This window comes from Globicephala melas, chromosome 15 (assembly GCF_963455315.2).
Source record: "Globicephala melas chromosome 15, mGloMel1.2, whole genome shotgun sequence".
Lineage (NCBI taxonomy): Eukaryota > Metazoa > Chordata > Mammalia > Artiodactyla > Delphinidae > Globicephala > Globicephala melas.
In genome coordinates, this window is record NC_083328.1 from 63682828 (window position 1) to 63705139 (window position 22312).

At 44.5% G+C, this 22312-nt stretch overlaps 1 protein-coding gene across 3 annotated transcripts in view; it reads left to right on the forward strand.

Moving 5' to 3' along the window:
• Positions 1-22312, forward strand: part of AAR2 (AAR2 splicing factor) — a 65679-nt gene that overhangs the window by 603 nt on the left and 42764 nt on the right. The window contains exons 2-4 of one of the 3 annotated variants that reach the window (XM_030830695.3): positions 2538-3346; positions 7019-7248; positions 19224-22093. In XM_030830695.3, coding sequence (XP_030686555.1) covers positions 2590-3346; positions 7019-7248; positions 19224-19391 — 1155 coding nt within the window. In that variant the 5' untranslated portion in view covers positions 2538-2589 and the 3' untranslated portion in view covers positions 19392-22093. Of the gene's footprint in view, positions 1-2537; positions 3347-7018; positions 7249-19223; positions 22094-22312 lie in introns of those variants that run through there. The other 2 variants (XM_030830694.3, XM_060285447.2) reach the window with 2 other exon arrangements.

Sequence of the window (22312 nt, forward strand, 5' to 3'; positions counted from 1 at the left end):
TTAGACCCGGTCAAAGAAGCTTTACTGAGGAGATGAATATTGAGCAGAGATCAGAAAAATGATTTGAGAAAGAGGGGAGGGAAGAGTTTTCTATCAGGGAAGCCTCCTGTTTGAGGGTCTGAAAGGGGTCAGTTTGGCTGCAACAGAGAGCGTGTGGGGGAAAGCATGGTATGACACAAGCTGGAGGAGTTGCCAGGGACCAGACCACGCAGGCCTTCCTTGTAGGTCATGGTAGGAATTTAGTTTGCCAAGAGCCACGTGAGAAGCCTCTCAGAGGATATTAAGTATGGGTGGTGACATGCTTAGATTAGTGCTTTGAGAAGGTCACTCCAGCTATTGGATGGAGAAGGGATTGAAGGGGCGATCGCTCTCTGGGTGAGGGATGTGGTAGCTTAGCTTAAGGAGGTGGTAGAGAGAAGTGGGTGGATGTGACTTTCTGCCTCCCAAGGCATCTTCTTTGTGCCAGGCCATGTGCCAGCTGCTGAAGATATAGTGAGGAGAATTACAGTCTGGTGGAAATAGAAGGAAAGGAATGGCATTATCAAGGAGGGGCATACAGATGCCACCAGGGAAGATGGCTAATTGATGAGCAGTTATTCTAAATGCGATAGCTGTTCATCTAGCAAATATTTATTAAGTACCTTCTGAATTCAAGATTAGGAATAGGAAAATGATATAAATTATTCAGAGCAGTGGCTTTCAGACTTTTTTGATTGTGACCTACAGTAACAAATACATTTTATGTTGTGACCAAGAGTCCATTCAAACACACAAAGCTTCCGAAAACAGTACTTAGCTTTAATATTTATGATGTACTCTGATTTTTAAAAATTCTGTCCTTTTATTTTAAAAAATTAATGCTGGCTGAGATTCCCTAAAATGATCTCTTGACCCATTAACAGGTTGTGACTTGCAGTTTGGAAAAATAATGCTGATTTAGAGTGAGAGTCATTTGTGGTGGGTATTGGGTTAAGACAATAAAATATGTCCTTAACATTTTTGGAAAAGGGTTGCTCTTCCTTTCCTCATGGTTTTATTTTGTTTTGTTTGTTTAAATAAAATGAGTAAAAAGGATTAAACAGGCAGCTGGTCCTTCTGTTTGTGAAGTTTTGGGGCCTTGTTTGTATGTCTGGCTAGATTGGAAGTGCCTAGAGGGCAGTAACTGTCTTTCTCTGTGAATGTTTCTGTTAGTGCCTGGCAAAGATCCTGGCACAGTGCAGGCATTCCAGGGTTATTTGTTGAATTGAATAGGTAGGTGTCTTGGACTAAAGGGTTAGATAATTGTCCTGTTTAAATTAGTTCATGTTGGAACCATTCTTTTTTTTTTTAATTAATTAATTTATTTATTTGGCTGTGCCAGGTCTTTTTTTTATAACAACACCTTTTATTAATTAATTAATTATTATTATTATTATTTTTTTTTTGCTGTGTTGGGTCTTGGTTTCTGTGTGAGGGCTTTCTCTAGTGCGGCGAGCGGGGGCCACTCTTCATCGCGGTGCGCGGGCCTCTCACTATCGTGGCCTCTCTTGTTACAGAGCACAAGCTCCAGACGCGCAGGTTCAGTAGTTGTGGCTCACGGGCCTAGTTGCTCCGCGGCATGTGGGATCCTCCCAGACCAGGGCCCGAACCCGTGTCCCCTGCATTAGCAGGCGGATTCTCAACCACTGCGCCACCAGGGAAGCCCTGGAACCATTCTTATAAATACAGAGGCAGTGTGTGTCTGCTTACAGAAGTTTTATCAGTGTGTCCTCATGGGTAGTTCAGAGGTAGACAAAATAAATGTTCTATGGTCTTTCTCTTCGGATCCAAGGCCAGCTGTGCTTCCTGGATCCCTTCTGGGTGAGCAGTCCAGAGCTGCTACTGACTGTGAACCCTTTGGGAAGTCGTTTCACTCTCTGGACTTCAGGTTTTTTATAAGTAAGAGAAGAAGGGTGTGGTTGTGGTTGAAAAGCTCTTTCACTGCCCAAACCTTTTGTGAATTTTAGATACTGAGCACCCACTTTCCACCTTTGGTCCATTTCTGGGCCTTCCCTGAGGCTTACAGGAAACTGAGTGGGTGCTTCTCAACTCTTCTGGGGACTCTCCAGCAATAGGTTTTAGACAGAGTTAGAGTTTAAGACAGTTTAGGCAGAGTTATAGTTAGAATGGACCAGCCAAGCTTTCTCTGCCTTCATCCTCTGTTGTGAGAAGGAGATCTGAGAGTAGATCCTGAGTGAACAGTGGAAAGAACACTGGCCTGGAGGGCAGGGTACCCAGGTTCTAACTGGGTCCTCTGTGACCTTGAACATGTCACTTTTCTTTAACTGATGTCTTTCCAGCTGTGAAGTGAGTGTTCTTGCTCATTAAACCAAAACACAAAACCCCTCTTCTCTTTGAGTCTTATTTTCTTCATCTGTAAAACAATGCGGGGTTGTGGTGAAAATTAAGGGAGATAATTATGTCAGGGGTCTAGTTCAATATCTAGCACATAGAGAATGCTCAGCAAATGAAGCATCCTTCCCCAGGTTCTGATTAACTCTGATATATTTCTTTTTCAGCTGTTCTGGAAAACTAGAAAAGTTTTCTTTTTGGTCACTCACCACTGGTCCCATGGCTGCCATGCAGATGGATCCTGAGCTTGCCAAGCACCTCTTCTTTGAAGGGGCCACTGTGGTCATCCTGAATATGCCCAAGGGGACAGAGTTTGGCATTGACTACAACTCCTGGGAGGTGGGGCCCAAGTTCCGGGGTGTGAAGATGATCCCTCCAGGCATCCACTTCCTCCACTACAGCTCTGTGGACAAGGCCAATCCCAGGGAGGTGGGCCCCCGTATGGGCTTCTTCCTTAGCCTACAGCAGCGGGGGCTGAAGGTCCTGCGCTGGGATGCAGTCCAGGAAGAGGTAGACCTGTCCCCAGCCCCAGAGGCTGTGGTGGAGGCCATGAGGGCCAACCTCCAGGAGCTGGACCAGTTCCTGGGACCTTACCCATATGCCACACTCAAGAAGTGGGTCTCACTAACCAACTTCATCAGCGAGGCCACAGTGGAGAAGCTCCAGCCCGAGAGTCGGCAGATCTGTGCCTTCTCAGATGTGCTGCCTGTGCTCTCCATGAAGTACACCAAGGACCGGGTGGAGCAGAATCTACCCCGCTGCGGCACTGAGTGCAAAAGCTACCAGGAAGGCCTGGCCCGGCTGCCCGAGATGAAGCCCAGACCTGGCACAGAGATCCGGTTCTCCAAGCTGCCCACACAGATGTTCCCGGCAGGTGCCACGCCGGCTGAGATAACCAGGCACAGCATGGACCTGAGCTATGCTCTGGAGACGGTGCTCAACAAGCAGTTCCCCCAAAGTCCCCAGGACGTGCTAGGTGAGGAGGAACGAGGCTTTGAGAGTGGGCCAGGGGAGGTGTATATAGTAGGAGGGCTTGAGAACAAGGAGTACATCTTGGGTTATCTAGTCCAGTGGTTCCTAAACCTGGCTAGGAGGCGGTCTTGCCCAGAATGCTTGTTAAAGATACAGATCCCCAGGTCTTACCCCTGGAGGCTGATTCAAGAGATCTGGATTGGGGCCCCAGCAATTTATCTCTCTGTCTACCTAACAGACAAGCACTGTAGGTGAACCTGATGCAGACAGTCCTGTGTTTGTGTACTGATGGTGTGGCCCAGCCTCCCTGCCACCGCGTCTTACAGATTGAGGTCCATAGAGGGAAAGGATTTGGCTGCTAAGTGGTGTAGTCGAAGTGAGACCAAAGCCTAGGGCTCCTGGTTCCCAGGCCCAGCCGTGTTCCTGGGGGCCTCCCACCTCCCCGCTCAGTTTGCTCCTGACTCTCTCAAGGCTTCATCCAGAACAGTGATTTTCTTTTTCTTTTTTTTTTAAAGGTCCAATTCTTTTTCTTTAAATTTTTAAAATTTTATTTTAAAAAAATTTTGGCTGCATCAGGCCTTAGTTGTGGCACGTGGACTCTTTCATTGTGGTGTGTGGGCTTCTCTCTAGCTGTGGCACGCAGGCTGCAGAGTGTGCGGGCTCAGTAGTTGTGGTGCACGGGCTCTCCTCTAGTTGTGGGGCACGGCCTCCAGAGCACGTGGGCTAAGTAGTTGTGGCGCATGGGCTCAGTTGCCCCATGGCATGTGGGATTTTAGTTCCCCAACCAGGGATCGAACCCACGTGCCCTGCATTGGAAGGCGGATTCTTAACCACTGGACCACCAGGGAAGTCCCAGTGATTTTCTTTTAATTGTCATAGTTTTTATTGTTGTTTTTCCCCCTTATTACAAAAAAATAACATATATTCATCCTAGAAGAAAAACAAAAATAAAATTCCAAATCCCACCACCTAGAAATAACCATTGTTTTGCACTTTGTTGTACTTATTTTCCATCTTTTAGGTATATATTTATATGTATTTCTCAGTTTAATATATTTTTGTGTTTCCTTTTAGTCTTTTTTAATTCAGTTATGTGTTTTTGTATATATAATATTTTTACAAAAACAAGACTGCAGTATATTATTCTGTAATTTGCTTTAATGTAAACATTTTTCCATGTCACTGAAATGGTCACTTCTCTTTAGTGGCTACTTATGTTCCATAGTAATTGAACCAACCCCTGTTGATGGATCTTTAAGATGTCCCTATTTTCCCTATTATAAGTGGCGTCTAATGAATGTCCTTGTGTGCCCTTCTGCATACATTTCGGGGTGAAATTGTTGGATCAGAGTGTGCATGTTGCCAGGAGAAGGTCATGCATCCTTGCCAGCTGGTGAGGCTGTTGCCCATCACCTTTGACATGGCATTTGATATGGCAGTTTAGCAAAGGTCTCTTCCAACTGGATAGTTGAAAAATGACATCTTGTTTCAATTTATATTTCTCCGATTACTAGTGACAGCAAACATTTGTCACATCTTTAATAGTTGTTAATATTTTTTCTTGTATAAGTTGTCCAATATTTACATCTTTTTCTATTGGAAGATCAGTGAGAATTTTGAATATGGGGCCTTTTACATAATAGGCTTAGCTGATAAAAAGGGACATTTTATGGGGTGTATCTATTTTCATTTAATAAGTAACACTTGAAATTCTGGCTTAAAAATAAACAGAAAAAAAAAATGAACAGAAATCCTGTTTTCTACCTCTTAAACATTTCAGTTCTTCAAAGTAATCTTGTGAAAAGGTCTGTTTCAGGGATTACTGTGTCTTCATGACAGTCCTTTGAAATTATTTCTGATCTCATAATTTAATTTTAGACTGAGCCAGAAATGTATGAATTTAAACAAATGCCCTAAATTCAGAGAATAAGCTCGTATTTTCACAAACTAACAAGGTAAAGCCAACTGAAGAAGCAAATCATTAACCTCTAGAAAAGGTTAAATTTTCTAACCTATAGAAAGTTTAACTATATTTTGAAAATATTGATCAAATGTTCAAAATATCTAGACTAGGTAGCTATCCACACAAATCAAACTTTGTTCCACGAGCCTGGGAACAGAGAACTAGTTTTTCCAGGTCTCCAGAGGTGACAGATCAGACACCATGCATTTAAAGAGGTATTAGTGTTGAGTACATCTGTTCTTTTTATGGCCCACACGTAGATATACCACAGAAGCCCTCCTTAAATTTGAAGCCAGAGAGAGCGTCTCTGATCAGCAGCAGTTTATCTTGGCAACTAGAGACCCAGCTGCTTGCCCAAGGACAATGGCTTCTGGATTACCAGGTCTCTGAGACAGGGATCTGGTGGGAATGTGGGAATAATAACTAAGATTTCTTGAGTGATACTGTGTGCCAGGCATTATGCTAAATGCATTATATATACTATATTGATTCATTTAATCTTCACTACAACCCTCAAATAAGGAAATTGAAGCATAAACAGATTAAGTAACGTGCCCAAAGTCACACAGCTGCTGAGTGGTTGGAGCTGAGATTTGAACCTATGCATTTTGGCTCTAGAGCCCATGCTCTTAACCACAGGCTGCTCATAGAGATCAAATCACAGAGCCCTGTGATTAAACTAGGAAAAATAATTTGGCTGGCAGGCTAACCCTGGAACAAGTACTCATGAATTTTCTTGTTCAGGGAGGCTCTAGGACTGTTCCCACCCAGTAGAAATCTGTTTTAGGGCTTCCCTGGTGGCGTAGTGGTTAAGAATCTGCCTGCCAATGCAGGGGACATGGGTTCAAGCCCTGGTCTGGGAAGATCCCACATGCCACGGAGCAACTAAGCCCGCGAGCCACAACTACTGAAGCCACACTACTGAAGCCCATGTGCCTAGAGGTGGTGCTCTGCAACAGGAGAAGCCACCACAATGAGAAGCCCACGCACCGCAACTAGAGAAAAGCCCGCGCACAGCAACGAAGACCCAATGCAGCCCAAAATAAATGAATAAAGTAAATAAATTTTAAAAAGAAATCTGTTTTATCTTTCCATTGTTCAGTTGCTAAGCATTAGATGTGTGACCTTGGGCAATTTGCTTGACCTCATCTATGAAATGAGGCAAATACCACCTTCCCTGATCACCTTGCGGAGTTGGGCTGAGGATTATGTGGTGTAATGCAGCATTTCCCTGACCCTGAAGCAGACCGTGTGCATCAGAAGCACCCGGGAAGCTTGTTAGAGCTACAGATACTGAGGCCCCATCATCTGTCCTCAACCAGGATCTCTGGTGGTGAGGCTTGGGCAGCTTTATTTTTAACAAGTTCTCTTAGTATTTCAGATGGGCAGCCAGTTTGGGGATCCACTTGGCATAATATCCATGGACACATTTGTAAACTTGTTAAATGCTAGGCAGATACTATGTGTGCCTCTTCTCTTGCACTCAGATATCACAGAAATCCAAAACCAGTTTGGTTTCTCATGGCTTGAGTTTATAGCAGTTCAGCAAACTTTTATTGAGCAGCTGCTAGGTGCAAAACCCTGTGCCGGGCTCTGGAAGAGTGACAAGGATAGAAAGCCACTTATTGCTGAGGCCCAGTGGAACTGGCGGCTTAGTAGTGTCAGCCAGTACTCCTGTCCCTCAGGATCATTTCTCCTCTCTGCACCTTTCAGGTGAACTCCAGTTTGCCTTTGTATGCTTCCTGCTGGGGAACGTGTACGAGGCATTCGAGCACTGGAAGCAGCTCCTGAACCTTCTGTGCCGGTCAGAAGAGGCCATGGTGAAGCACCACACCCTTTACGTCAACCTCATCTCCATCCTGTACCACCAGCTTGGCGAGATCCCCGCCGACTTCTTTGTGGACATTGTCTCCCAGGACAACTTCCTCACCAGCACCTTACAGGTGAGCAGGCTTTTGGCTGACACCCAAGTGGGTCAGAATTAAGGCCAGGGTGTGTGAAAGTACCCTTGGAGGCTTATCTTTTTTTTTTTGCTGTTCTTTCCTGAGCCAAGTTGTCTTCATTTCAGTTTCCTAATAGTAGGCTGTTCCCTGATTCTCTCTCTCCTACTTGATTATAAGCTCCTTAATTCCAGAGACCCTCTCTCCTTCTCTCCGCCTCGCCCCCCAAGGTGCCTAGCACTGGGGTACTTGGAATTTGAGTCAGCCCCACCCCTTGAGCAACTCGGCTCAAAACAGTTTTTATTTCTGCCTCCCTGTAGCTGTAAGTTGCTGCAAACCAGTAGGACAGAGTTTTGAAGCTAGTTATTCCCAGGGAAACATCTGCAGCTCCTTAGATCTCATTTAGGCATTAAAGTAACTTTGATTTCCTGTTCAAACAAAATGTGCCAGTTTCTTCAGAGATTCTCTGACAGAAAAAGTGAAATTTGCTTTTAACTCAGCAATTAAATTTTCATTATGAGTGATAATTAGGGAAGAAGCTTCAAACAACTTACAATCTCCATCCTGTGCTATTTCCTCCCTTTGCAAACAGATTAGCTTCCTTTATGTTCTTGGGACAGCCTCTGTCACTCACATTGTGTAACTTTCTCAAGTATAGAAGAGGCAGAAGCTGCAGGCTGTCAGTTTCCCTACTTTCTGTTTCATGACTTTTTTTTCACTGTGTGTGAGACCCCCACAGGCCTGCTCCTTAAAAGGTGGCTATTCACTAACCTCTCACTCCCACCCATGGTAAGGGAAGGAATGAACGGTCATTAAATGCCTGTGGCATTTAATAGGCACCATGCTTATCTCTTTATATGGGTTCCCTCATTTAATCTCTCTGGAGCACGTGAGACAGGGAGGATTATTCCCATTTTACAAATGAGAACACTGAGACTCAAAAAGATTAAATCATTAATATAAGGTCACACAGCTGGTAGGTGGCAGAGTCAGGATTTGTACCCAGGCCTGAGTCTTGGTTTAAGGCCTATGCTTATGCCCCTACATACCGAATACAGTGTAGATCCCCCGCCCCCCACCGAAAAGAGTCTTGATTGACATTAGTGGACATACCTATCAGGGGCCTGTTTCTCAGAGATACAGAATACTTTTCTAAAACCAGCATTCTGTTGGAAGAGTCCCTGTGATCAGGCAGCTGACATAAACCTCTGAAGTTGAAGGACTTGTGTGGACCATGGGGATGAGTCAGTCAGGCTGATGGTTTGAGCCTGGTGTATTCCACTTCATGGGAGTTATAAAACTGCCCTTTTATTGGTTCTTGATATCACAGAGAAATTAAATCCCTTTAGCCTTCCTCTGCAGGGGAAATCGCCCCAGTTACTGGGTCATGGGTTGCGGAGCAGTAGGAGGCAGCAGGCTGCTAACTGGCCTCTGGCAGCGGGAATACGTGCTGCCCTTGTGATATGCCCTAGTGCTGTCGTGCAAACATAGGAGGGCCGCAGTGTGTCGTTGGCTGTCCAACCATTGTCAGCATGACCAGCAGCTGAGCTCTCATTGCTGAGGCTTTGTTGCCAGCAATGATTTACAAAGCAGAAAGGGCCCAGCTGGATTGCTCAATGTCCAGGTAGGGTGTGCAAAGCTGATGATTAGAAGAATTTTGTCTTTGGACTTTTCACCAAGAAAATTTGATGTCATTATTTGGAAAAATCCAGGACATGTGCCTTAAAAAAAATATATCAACACCTGTTTTTTGTTTTTTGTTTTTTAAAACACATTCTCTGCATTCAAAGACCTTATTCTTTTTTTGTTTTTTTTAATTAATTAATTTATTTTTGCTGTGTTGGGTCTTCGTTTCTGTGCGAGGGCTTTCTCTAGTTGTGGCAAGTGGGGGCTACTCTTCATCGTGGTGCGCTGGCCTCTCACTATCGCGGCCTCTCTTGTTGGGGAGCACAGGCTCCAGATGCGCAGGCTTAATACTTGTGGCTCACGGGCTTAGTTGCTCCGCGGCATGTGGGATCCTCCCAGACCAGGGCTCAGACCCGTGTCCCCTGCATTAGCAGGCAGATTCTCAACCACTGCGCTACCAGGGAAGCCCCCTCAACACCTGTTTTTTAAGCATCCTTTCTTTATATACAACGTTCTTCTCAGAGTGTTGAGGAATATGTATATGAGTTAGCCTGTTTCTTAGAGGTACAGAGCACTTTTCTAAAACCAGCATACTGTTGGAAGAGTCCATGTGATCAGGCAGCTGACATAAAACTCTGAAAGTTGAAGGACTTGTGCAGAAGCATCTCTTCATTGATTTAGCAGGCGTTTGCTGTGCACCTGTTGTATACAAGGCCCTGTTCTAGGATGGGAAATGTAGCTCTGGGCAAGACAGACAGAGTCCCTGACTTGGAGTTTAGATTTTGGTGGGAAAGTAAACAAATGAATTAACCAGATAACTCCAGGTAGCCCTAAGTGTTTTAGAAGGCAGTACCATTTTCCTAACCCGGGCCTTTTGGTCTCATCTAGACTGCATCAGACTTTATCAACTTCCATGTTTACCCCCATCAGTCCATCTGTCTCCCACACTGCCACCAAAATGCACCTCTGATTCTATTTCTCTGTGGTCCTCGTTGCCTAAAAAGTTAAAAGCCCAAACCTAGGTGATAATACCCATTCTGATCGGGCTCCTAATCTGTTCTCCAGCTTTTCCTTCCTTTCCCTATTTTCCACCATCAACTCCAGCAGCAGTGGTCTCCTTGCAAGTTGCCAGACATGCCATGCTGTTCCATGCCTTCCACTTTTTTTTTTAATTGTAAAGAATATGTAACATGAGATTTACCCTCTTAATTTTTTAAGTGTACAGTACAGTACTGTTAACTGTAAGCAGAGAGGATCTCTAGAACTTTTTCATCTGGCACGACTGAAACTTTATACCCATGTTTCATGTCTTCTTAACTGAACCTGATTTTCCCTCCGCCTGTACTTGTTGATCCTACAGGATGCCCTCTAGGCATCCCTCTCTGTGGTGCCATCCCTGATATCTCCCTCCTTTCCATACTATTAGCCTACTTTGTACGTGTCACTATTATATTGCACAGGCTGTGCTTGTGAAATGTATATATTGTCTGCCTGACTTCCCCACTGAGCCATGGGCTTTTACCAGAAGCCTATTTTTTGTTCATCTGGTTATATTCAACACCTACTTGAGGCCTAGCACTGATCTCACTTTGTGTTATTGGGTGTTTTTAGTGCATAATTCCTGTGGCAGTGTGAACAGATGACCCTGCTATGACAGGTGTAAACAGTGAAGTCTGGTCAAAGGGCATTAGGAGCACCAGAGAGGGGTTGGTTGGTTCATTCAGGCTGGAGTTGAGATTTGAGGAGACAGAGAGTCAGGAATGGCGTTTTTGTGAAGGGGGGCATTTGATCATGAGCTTGAAGGATGACACAGATTTCAATGGGCAAAATGCGGAAAGGGTATTTCAAAACTTTTCTCTTTTTTGATGGCAAGTTTCACTGATGCCATCTTGGCAGTGAGATCCTGTCACCCTACACACAGGCACTCACTCCGGGTGTTTGTGAGTGAATGAATCAGCCCATAAAAGCCTTCCTTAGCCAGCCGCCTGCTCTCCCCGCAGGTCATCAAGTAAGTGGAACTGGCTTTCTTACTTCAGAGTTTAAATGGCTGCTACACCTGGAGAGGGACTGGTGTTTGTGTGTGAGCACTTAAAGACAGCCACATTAGCTTGTGTAAAATCAGCGACATAATGCCCTCTGCCAGTAGAGGCCCCTTTGAATAGATGCCACTGATTTTTACAAATCCCATGGATTAGCTTGAATAAAAATTGTTTGTTTTATAAAAATAGATACAGTTTTTTCTTTTATTTGAAGCAACTTGAGTCATCATAATTTGTTTAAAACCAATGAAAGGATAATCTGAATTTAATAGTATGTTATAAAGTGAATTATGTACAAAATAAGAATTCTTATTACTGATTGCATAGCATTTAGGCATATAGTCATGTAACCTGGTTTTTTTTAATACTTTTAGTCGCAATAGACCACTAAATAGGCTCTCCAGCTTCATTTCTTGCCAGTATTCGAAATACGAGTGTCCACCTTTAACTCTCGAGGGAAAACACTAGCTCTGACAATGATGTCTGTAGTACCGGCATACCTTGGAGATATTGCGGGTTCGGTGCTGGGCTACCACAATAAAGTGAATATCACCAAAAGTGAGTCACATGAATTTTTTGGTTTCCCAGTGCATATAAAAGTCATGTTTACTCTATACATAGTCTATTAAGTGTGCAGTAGCATTATGTCTTAAAAGAAAATACCTTAGTGAAGCACTTTATTGCTAAAAAATGCTAACCGTCATCTGCGCCCTCAGTGAGTCGTAATCTTTTTTTTTTTTTAACATCTTTATTGGAGTATCATTTCCTTACAATGGTGTGTTAGTTTCTGCTTTATAACAAAGTGAATCAGCTATACATATATATATATCCCCATATCTCCTCCCTCTTGCATCTCCCTCCCACCCTCCCTATCCCACCCCTCTAGGTGGTCACAAAGCACCAAGCTGATCTCCCTGTGCTATGTGGCTGCTTCCCACTAGCTATCTATGTTACATTTGGTAGTGTATATATGTCCATGCCACTCTCTCACTTCGTCCCAGCTTACCCTTCCCCCTCCCCGTGTCCTCAAGTCCATTCTCTATGTCTGCATCTTTATTCCTTTCCTGCCCCAAGGTTCTTCAGAACCTTTTTTTTTTTTTTTTTTAGATTCCATATATATGTGTAGGCATACGGTATTTGCTTTTCTCTTTCTGACTTACTTCACTCTGTATGACAGACTCTGGGTCCATCCACCTCACTACAAATAACTCAATTTCGTTCCTTTTTATGGCTGAGTAGTATTCCATTGTGTATATGTGCCACATCTTCTTTATCCATTCATCTGTGGATGGACACTTAGGTTGCTTGCATGTCCTAGCTATTGTAAGTAGAGCTGCAATGAACATTGTGGTACATGACTCTTTTTGATTTATGGTTTTCTCAGGGTATATACCCAGTAGTGGGATTTAGTTTTTTAAGGAACCTCCATACTGTTCTCCACAGTGGCTGTATCAATTTACATTCCCACCAACAGTGCAAGAGGGTTCCCTTTTCTCCACACCCTCTCCAGCATTTATTGTTTGTAGATTTTTTGATGATGGCCATTCTCACTGGTGTGAGGTGATACCTCATTGTAGTTTTGATTTGCATTTCTCTAATGATTAGTGATGTTGAGCATCCTTTCATGTGTTTGTTGGCAATCTGTATATCTTCTTTGGAGAAATGTCTATTTAGGTCTTCTGCCCATTTTTGGATTGGGTTGTTTGTTTTTTTGATATTGAGCTGCATGAGCTGCTTGTAAATTTTGGAGATTAATCCTTTGTCAGTTGCTTCATTTGCGAATATTTTCTCCCATTCTGAGGGTTGTCTTTTCGTCTTGTTTATGGTTTCCTTTGCTGTGCAAAAGCTTTTAAGTTTCATTAGGTCCCATTTGTTTATTTTTGTTTTTATTTCCATTTCTCTACAAGGTGGGTCAAAAAGGATTTTGCTGTTATTTATGTCATAGAGTGTTCTGCCTATGTTTTCCTCTAAGAGTTAGATAGTGTCTGGTTTTACATTTAGGTCTTTAATCCAGTTTGAGTTTATTTTTGTGTATGGTGTTAGGGAGTGTTCTAATTTCATTCTTTTTTTTTAGAAATGGCTTTTATTTATTTATTTTTGGCTGTGTTGGGTCTTCGTTTCTGTGCGAGGGCTTTCTCTAGTTGTGGCAAGCAGGGGCCACTCTTCATCGCGGTGTGCAGACCTCTCACTGTCGCGGCCTCTCTTGTTGCGGAGCACAGGCTCCAGACGTGCAGGCTCAGTAGTTGTGGCTCACAGGCTTAGTTGCTTCGCAGCATGTGGGATCTTCCCAGACCAGGGCTCGAACCTGTGTCCCCTGCATTGGCAGGCAGACTCTCAACCACTGCGCCACCAGGGAAGCCCTCTAATTTCATTCTTTTACATGTAGCTGTCCAGTTTTCCCAGCACCACTTATTGAAGAGGCTGTCTTTTCTCCATTATATATTCTTGCCTCCTTCATCAAAAATAAGGTGACCATAGGTGCTTGGGTTTATCTCTGGGCTTTCTGTCCTGTTCCATTGATCTGTATTTCTGTTTTTGTGCCAGTACCATACTGTCTTGATTACTGTAGCTTTGTAGTATCCTCTGAAGTCTGGGAGCCTGGTTCCTCCAGCTCTGTTTTTCTTTCTCAAGATTGCTTTGGCTGTTCGGGGTCTTTTGTGTTTCCATACAAATTGTGAAATTTTTTGTTCTAGTTCTGTGAAAAATGCCATTGGTAGTTTGATAGGGATTGCATTGAGTCTTTGGGTAGTATAGTCTTTTTCACAATGTTGATTCTTCCAATCCAAGAACATGGTCTATCTCTCCATCTGTTTGTATCATCTTTAATTTCTTTCATCAGTGTCTTATAGTTTTCTGCATACAGGTCTTTTGTCTCCTTAGGTAGGTTTATTCCTAGGTATAGTCATAATGTTTTTGGTTTGAAATATTTTGAGAATTACCAGAATATGAGACAGACACAAAGTGAGCAAATGCTGTTGGGAAAATGGTGCTGATAGACTTGCTCAATGCAGGGTTGCCACAGACCTTCATTTTGTAAAAAATGCAATACCTGAGAAGTGCAATAAAACAGCATATGCCTGTGTTTTTGTCATAACACCAGCTCTGATAAATTTCACCTGCCTACTCCTGCACCTCCTGCCATCAACTATCACTTCTGCACACTTACTGTGCATTATTTCATTTAGCCCTCACAACAATGCTAGAAGTTAAGTATATAATCCCATTTTATAGATGAGAAGACAGGAACAGGGAGGTCACATAATTTTGCCTGAGTTTGTCAGAGCTAGTGGATGGCAAGGCTGAACTTTGATTCTAAAGCCCACTGTGGTGGGCTCCCATATATGATTAGAGCCCCAGATGAAACATCCCAGATTCTTTAAACTGACCTCAGAAAACATGATTCTGCTGCTTTTCGCCTTCTTGGTAATTGTTGTGAAGTGATAGTCTTGCTTTTAACACCACTTACTTCTTCTGCAAGTGGAAATAAAATGTACTACCTCTGGCTAGTTTCATTCTAAGTTGAATAATCATGTGGGAATTGAAAAAATTAGGAAATTTCATCTTTTTGGTCTAGCCACAAAATAGGATAAGCAGTGACTCAGCTATCTACCGTGGTATTTTGAATTTCTCAAGGTGACCTGACTGAACTCAATTTATTTAACTGGGGTTTAAAAGAAAGCTTTCACATTTCTGACTAAAGTACAATTTTACAATATATAGACTTAATGGTAAAAGTATTAATACCTTTTTTTTTTAATTTGAAGAAAAATACCCAATGGGTGTGCTTTTAGTTCTAAAGTGCAGATGTTTGTGAAATGTTATTATCCTTTTTCAAAAGTATTTTTAAAATATCCAGGATTAATATTCCCATATTAAGATGATTCATTTCTCAGTGATTTTAAAAAGTTTACTTGTTTCACTTAAGTAAATAAAATAACCATATCATTACTAAATTTATATAAGAAGGCATACAATTAATCTAAAAACAAGAGAATCAAAGTAAATTGTTGTTTGGAAACCAGATACTGTCTAAACATCTCTTCTGAATTGTGAATTTTTAAAATCACAAGTTTGTAAACTATAGGGACAAAAATAGATCAATGGATGCCAGGGGCTAGGGTCAAGGGGAGGATATGGGCCTTTAAACTCATAGACTGGATACCAAAAGAAAAAGCTATAAACAGATACCTATCTTGATTACATCATATAGTGGTTGCATGGCTGTATACATTTATCAAAACGAATTGAACACTTAAAATGGATGAATTTAATTGTATGTAAATTATGCATCAATAAAGTTGGTTTTTTAAAACGGGCAACCTAGGCTGTGACCTGGGTCCTGGAGGCCTCCAGAAGGGACAGTTCCAGAAGCACCTAGTCTCCAAGCCCCTTGGTTCCCCATAGGACACGGCTGAAAATATCAAGGATGTATTACATCTGTGTCAAGACGAAAAGAAGGTTTTGGTAGGGAAGAAGGATTTCGATTTGACTACTGGGACTGGATCTTGCTTGACATTTATCACTTGCTCAGCATTTATCACCATCCTTATCTGTACAATGGGAATAGTAATTTCCTATCCTACCTCCCAGTTTGTAGTAAAGATTAGACTGACAAGTTCTTTAAAAAGGACATAGCGCTTTTCAAATTAGAAGCCTTATTTTTCAGACTGAAGCCGTCAGTTATACCTGCCTCTAGTTGATGTTACCCCCATGGCGACGTTGGAGAGGTGGGTGGGAAGGATGAATGACGAGTATGCACCCAGCCTGTTCCAGTCTCTCACTGCTGGCCATCCCTACATCTCATTCATATCCATTCAGTGAGCATCCTGTGGGCCCCAACTCTATGCCAGGCCCTGGGCGATCTGCTGTGTGGGTCACATTGATAATTAGGAAGTGACCCCTACTCTGAAGGGGCACAGATCACTGTGATGCAAGCAGAGTGTGAGAAATGCCATAAGGGATGCTCAGGCGCAGTCCTGGGGGAACAGAGGTTGGAGCAGTTCCTTTCAGCTTGGGCTTTCATAAGAGAACTGTCACAAGGAGATGGCTTGTGAGCCGGTGGCATTCAGGGGCCTGGTAAATAAGCCACGTCCTCCCCAGGACGAGTCCCTTATTCTGTCCAGCACCATCATGTAATTATCGAGCAATCATTTGGTACAGGCACTGTGCAAAAGGGACCCAGAAATAGATTTTCGTAGAACGTATGATCTTCTTCGTTCTTTTGTTCATTAAACATCCAATGGGTCCTTTTTATATGGCAGACTCTGTGCCAGGGGAGTGGGATGCAGGTAGGAAAAGGAGTCTCTGCTTTGGGGTTGCTCCTTGTCTCTTGGGAGAGCTCAATGGTAAATGGACGGTTGCTGACTGAGAGTGAGGCTATGTCCCAAGTAACCCTGGGCACCGGGGGAGCACAGAGGAGCACCTGTTCTGTCTTTGGTCTGGGAAGACATCCCAAAGGAGGTGGCATCTGAACTGAGCTTGGGTCACTAGTAGAAATTAGTAGGTGAAGGAGGAGAAAGCAGGGGTGGAGAAGCGTGTCATAAGCAGAGGGAAAAGCCTGTGTGAGTAGAGGCACAGAAGAGGCAATGGAGCATGTTTGGGCAGCTGCTCAATGTGGCAGGAGAGGAAGGGCTGTGTAGAGAGTAGTACAATTTACCATGTAAGGAGGGAGAACAGGAAGAGGCTTTTGCTAATTCAGCCAGCAGGCCCCCGCCCCCAGGACCTCTGGGGGCAGACCCATGGGTGCACAGGGCCTCCAGCACTAATGCTGTTTGAAACAAGGCTTCTCTGCTTCCCATACCAGGCCCCTCCCCAGGGTTCAGCCAGCCTCACGTTCAGTGCTCCAGAGCAAGCTCCATTAGCTGCCTATGGACAGGCCACCGGCTTCCCCACTGCCCTCTCACCAGTGAGCTCACACAGCCCCTCTAATTAGTTATTGATCTGGTATTTTGTTGTAGCTGTGCTGCCTGCTCCTGTATTTAGTCGATTCCCAAGTAATGAAACTAAATTCTGTAACCCCCCACCTTCTGCTTCTGAGCCTCCCCTCCCCGTCACTTCAGTCCCTGCTACCACCCCAACAAAGTGTCTCCAAGCAAAGACCACTGACCATGAGCCTCACTCCTGCTAACAGAAAGACAGTGGAGAGGCGGTTAGGAGGCGTGTTGTCCCTGGAAGCAGCTGCAGAGTACACCTGTTACCTTTGTCAGGTCAAGGCCCTGGAGCCCAGATTCCTTCCTTGGTGGCCTGCGGGCCAGCTGTGACACGAAGGTGATGTGGATCAGATTGCTGCTTTCACCCTCATGCTGCTGTGTCTGGGGTGGTCTTGCAGGGAGCCAACGGGTAGTCTGGGAAAAACTGCTCCTTCCTTTCTGGTAATTTTGACCCAGCCATTTAACTCCCCTCAGCCTCCACTTCCATAAAATAGGCATCCTAGTGTGTCTTCCCAGGGCCTTGTGAGGATCCATTGGACTACTCTATGAAACTTCTTTGAGAACAATAACATAGTGTGAGAAGGAGTAATGGGTTTGCTGTCATTCTTAGAGAAGCGGTTGAGATCCGGGACAATCTGGAATGGAGTTTCAGAGGTAGGGAAAATTACTCTGTTTGCCCCTGCCCATGTTTATATTAGATGAAACTGAATTTAAAAGAACATCAAAACAAGGGATTAATATCCAGAATATATAAAGAACTTCGATGACTCAACAACACAAATAAAAAAACCTGATCCAAAAAGGGCTTCCCTGGTGGCGCAGTGGTTGAGAGTCCGCCTGCCGATGCAGGGGACACGGGTTCGTGCCCCGGTCCGGAAAGATCCCACATGCCACGGAGCGGCTGGGCCCGTGAGCCATGGCCGCTGAGCCTGCGCGTCCGGAGCCTGTGCTCCGCAACGGGAGAGGCCACAACAGTGAGAGGCCTGCATACCGCAAAAAAAAAAAAAAAGGGCAAAGGACTAGAATAGACTTTTCTCCAAGGAAGATATACACATGGCCAATAAATACATGAAAAGATATTCAGCATCACTAATCCTTAGGGAAATGCAAATCAAAACCACAATGAGACACCACACCCATTTGGGTAGCTATTGTAAACAAACAAACAAAAACAAATAATAGATACTGAAGAGATTGTAGAGAAATTGGAACCCTCGTTCATTGCTGATGGGAATGTAGAATGACACAGCCACTGTGGAAAACAGTATGGTGGTTCCTCAAAACATTAAACAGAATTACCTTATGATCCAGAAACTCCACTTCTGGGTATATACCCCAAAGAATTGAAAGCAATGAGTCTGTAAGAGATATTTTTATATCCGTGTTCATAGCAGCATTATTTATAATAGCCAAAAGGTAGAAACAACCCAAATGGCCATTGACAGATGAGTGGGGAAAAAACGTGGTATCTACATACAGTGGCATATCATTCAGCCTTAGAAAGGAAGGAAATTCTGGCACTCCCTACATGAGTGAACCTTGAGGACATTATGTTAAGTGAAATAAGTCAGGCACAAAAGGACAAATATTGTATGATTTCACTTATATGAGGTACCTAGAGTAGTCAGATTCATAGAGAGAAAGTAGAATGGTGGTTACCAGGGGCTGGAAGCAGGGAATGGGGAGTTAATGGGTGTCGTTTCAGTTGGGCAAGATGAAAAAGTTCTGGAGATGGTTGGTGGTGACGGTTGTGTAATAATGTAAATATACTTAATGCCACTGGGCTATACTCTTAACATGGTGAATATTATGTGTATTTAGTACAGTCGTTTAAATTATAATTTTTTTAATGTTTAAAATGGTAGATTTTGTGTTATGTATATATTACCACAATTTAAAAAAAACAAAGCTTTTAAGGGGAATAGAAACCTCAGATTGGCAGCCTGGGGCCCATTTAGATTAGAGCAGCAATTCACCCTCACTGGGTTAGGGCCTGGGATTTTATGGGATCCAGGGGCTTATAAGCACCCCCATGCCTTTCTTAGTACCAGCTGGTGTAGCTACTGCCTCTTTTTCTAAGTTACTGTCCAGGTGCCCAGTAGATCTCCCCGGAGAGCAGGGCCAGGGTGATGGCCCCGCTGGACTTACTCTCAGTGGGGCATCTCTGCCCAAGATAGTAATTTTCCATTCTGGTCCTGCCCGAGCTTCTCAGCTGGGCTTAGACCTTCTTTCTTGGTTTGGGGGGAGCACAGTAGGTGTCCTGAGCCTGTGCCAGCAGCGGCTGATCCACCCACCCTGGAGAGCTGAACACCACGAGGAAATTTCCACAGCTTTCTCAGCCCCTCTGTGTTCTCAGGAGTGACTTATCCTCTGTTCTCTGTAGGTTTTCTTTTCATCCGCCTGCAGCGTTGCCGTGGATGCCACCCTGAGGCAGAAAGCTGAAAAGTTCCAAGCTCACCTAACCAAGAAGTTTCAGTGGGACTTTGAGGCGGAGCCTGAGGACTGCGCCCCGGTGGTGGTGGTTCTTCCCGAGGGCGTGGGGACTGGCTAAGTGGAAAAGCTCTCAGCCAGAGGAGGCCCCTTCCCCACGGCTGCGGTCCTGGCTCCTCCATTCACCTGTCCTACTGGGACTTACTGGGGCAGCAGCCCTGCCAGGTTCTACAAAGATGGAGCCAGAATTCCCTCCTTCACCAATAAATAAGTTCCTTCAGTGCCAGCGAGGCTGTACCCCATCTAGAAGGCGCATTTGTGGGTTCGCCGTCAGCCTGGCCTCGGTGCTATAACCTAACTGAATTCCAGATGAGCTCTTGGGAGAGACCTGCCTCAGCAGCAGCCTGCTTCCTCCCAGAAGAGAAGAAGTTGAGCCAAAAGCCCAGGAGAACCGATTGTTTATTCCGTAGAACGGTTAGAAACCCTGGAGTGCCCAGGAGTCTGAGATGTCAGTTGGTGACTTTTTAAAAGTTAATCAGAGGGTAATAGGGAGATGAGCCAGGATTTCTGCCTGCCCCTTGTTGGATGGGAATACGTCACAGAAAACATGGGTGTGTGACCACCCTGGAGCCCCAGGTTGGGGAGGGCATAACAGAAGACAGTTGGGTTGAATCTGACGAGTGGTCAGCTTTTGCTTTAAGTCCCTTTCTCCTGTCCAGAGGTCCCAGTGGATAATCTTTCAAGATCATTGCAGCCCCTGACCTCAGAGGCGTTGCTAGTGCCACACCCCTCCCATCTGCTCCGTTCTGAGGCCTCAGACCCAGAAGTGGGCCTTGGTGACCCTTTGTATGGCCCCATTCCTCACCAGAGCCAGCACGAGTGTTTCTGATGACCTGGAGATTCAACGACAAAGAGAAAGGTTCTTGCTTTATACAGGCTTCTTTGGCCCTGTTGAAGTTCTGTGCCCTTATTCAGAGCTCCAGAGATGACCTGGTCAGCCTGGGTCCGCCCCCCCCCCCATCCTGCTGTGGGGCTGTCAGCCACAGGAGTGATGGTGCTCCGGTTTCCTGGGAGTCCTGAGGGCCCGCGCATCATACACACAGGCCCTGCCACCCTGACCTCACACTGTTGTACTGTGATCAGAGTCCCTGTGCTGCTCTCTCCCAAGGCTGCGGCTCACACTAGGTTTCTGAATAAGAATCCCCTCCGGTTAAGACTTTCGGTTCCACTTGTCTCCTTGGAATTGTTTTTCCAAGAGCATAACGTACATTAAAGTCTTGGAGTTGAGACTAAATCCCCTTGTGTGAGTCTCATAGTTCATCTGCCCAGTTCCCACCGCAGCCAGGCACTGTCCTTAGATGCACATGTCCTCCCTACCGGGCACCAGGAGACCCTGCCCAACCTCTGCAGGCTCTGGAGGAGGCAAGTGACCAGCGATGTCTCCTGTCACCAGCGGGGCTTCTGAGATGGGCACACCTGCAGGAATGATTGAGGCCCTGTATCTATATAGCAACCAGAAGGTTCACCTTGTGTGAATTTGCTGTTCTTTTTCTCCCCAAAGCCCAATCATCAGAACTACTGGGGAGCTTGTTAAAATTGCAGATTCCAAAGGAATAAAGCCCTGATCCATGCCGCAGCATAGACAAACCTTGGAAACACTGTGCAGAGTGAAAGAAGTTGGACACAAAGACCACATGTTGTACGATTGCATTCTTATGAATCGTCCAGAGTTGACAAATCCTTAGAGACAGAGGGATTAGTGGTTACCAGGGGATGGGAGAGTGGGGAAGGGGGAGTGACTGCTAATGGGTACTGGGTTTCTTTTTGGGGTGATGACAAGGTTCTGGAAGTAGGTAGTGGTGGTGGTTGGCCAACCTTATGAGTATCATAAAAACCCATACAAGTGTATGCTTTAAAATGGTGAATTTTATGGTGTGTAAATTATATCTCAATAATTTTTAAAAGTTCAGACTCCCAAGTCCCACCATACAGGAACTCGGAGGCAGTGAATCTGGGTGCAGCCTGGGTTCTGAGGCACACTCAGTTTTGAGTTACTACCTAGAAGTAACAGCATTGCAATTTAGTACCTAGAGCTCCATTGGGACAATTTGTCTCCCACTGGCCTTGACAGGGCAGCACCTGGAAGTTGGATCATGTGACCTGTTCTCTAAGCTTGTTGGTCTTATGTCTACACAGACACATACACCCCCCAACCGCGCCCACTCACACAAATGGGTTAAAGAAAAGCAGCTACAATGTATAAGTGCTCTGTTCTGTTAGTTCACTTAATCCTCACAACAGTATGTGGTGAGTGCTATTATTATCCCCATTTTACTGATAGGAAAATGGGCTCAGAGAGCTTCCGTCGTTTTGCTAGGGTCCCACAGCTTGTAAGGATTGAGCTCAAGAGTCAAACCAAGCCCATTGGTGTCCAGGGTCCGCACTCAGTACTGCATTCACTACTGTGGTTTACTCCTTCCCTACCCTTGCATGTCCAGGACAGCCTTGCTTTCTTCCTGCTTCCCCGGATCTAGCCTTGGCCCTGTTGACAGCCAGCTGTGTGACCGTGGGCAAGCCACTTAGGTTCTCCGGGCTTCAGTGTATTTTTGTATAAAGTAAGAGAGTTTGCTTGGACTGAAGATTTCTGGTAAAGATACTCCAGGCTCCTTCAGGCTCCCTCCACTTAAAAATGGAACCTTGTGTTTTAAATGTTTTCAAAGGGAAACTACATTTACATGAGATAATATGGCTGGGCTGACAAAAAAAAAACAATAGGTCTCTTGTTGGGGGCTAGAGTGACATAGATGCTGTGTCTTCTCCTTCTCCCAGCTGGCAGTCCTCTGTGTCTTTGATGAATAAAAAATGTGAAAACAAATTAATTATTACTTAATACTTGCAGTATTTTTGGAAAGCAGAAACCTTGAAAACTGAGAACCAGTGGCGTTGCTGATCTCTAAGCTCCCTTCCAGTTCTAACACATCTAAAAGTGAAGCTATTGGCAGGAGCTGGCCTGATTTTAAAATCCCCTCAAATGCAGGCCTC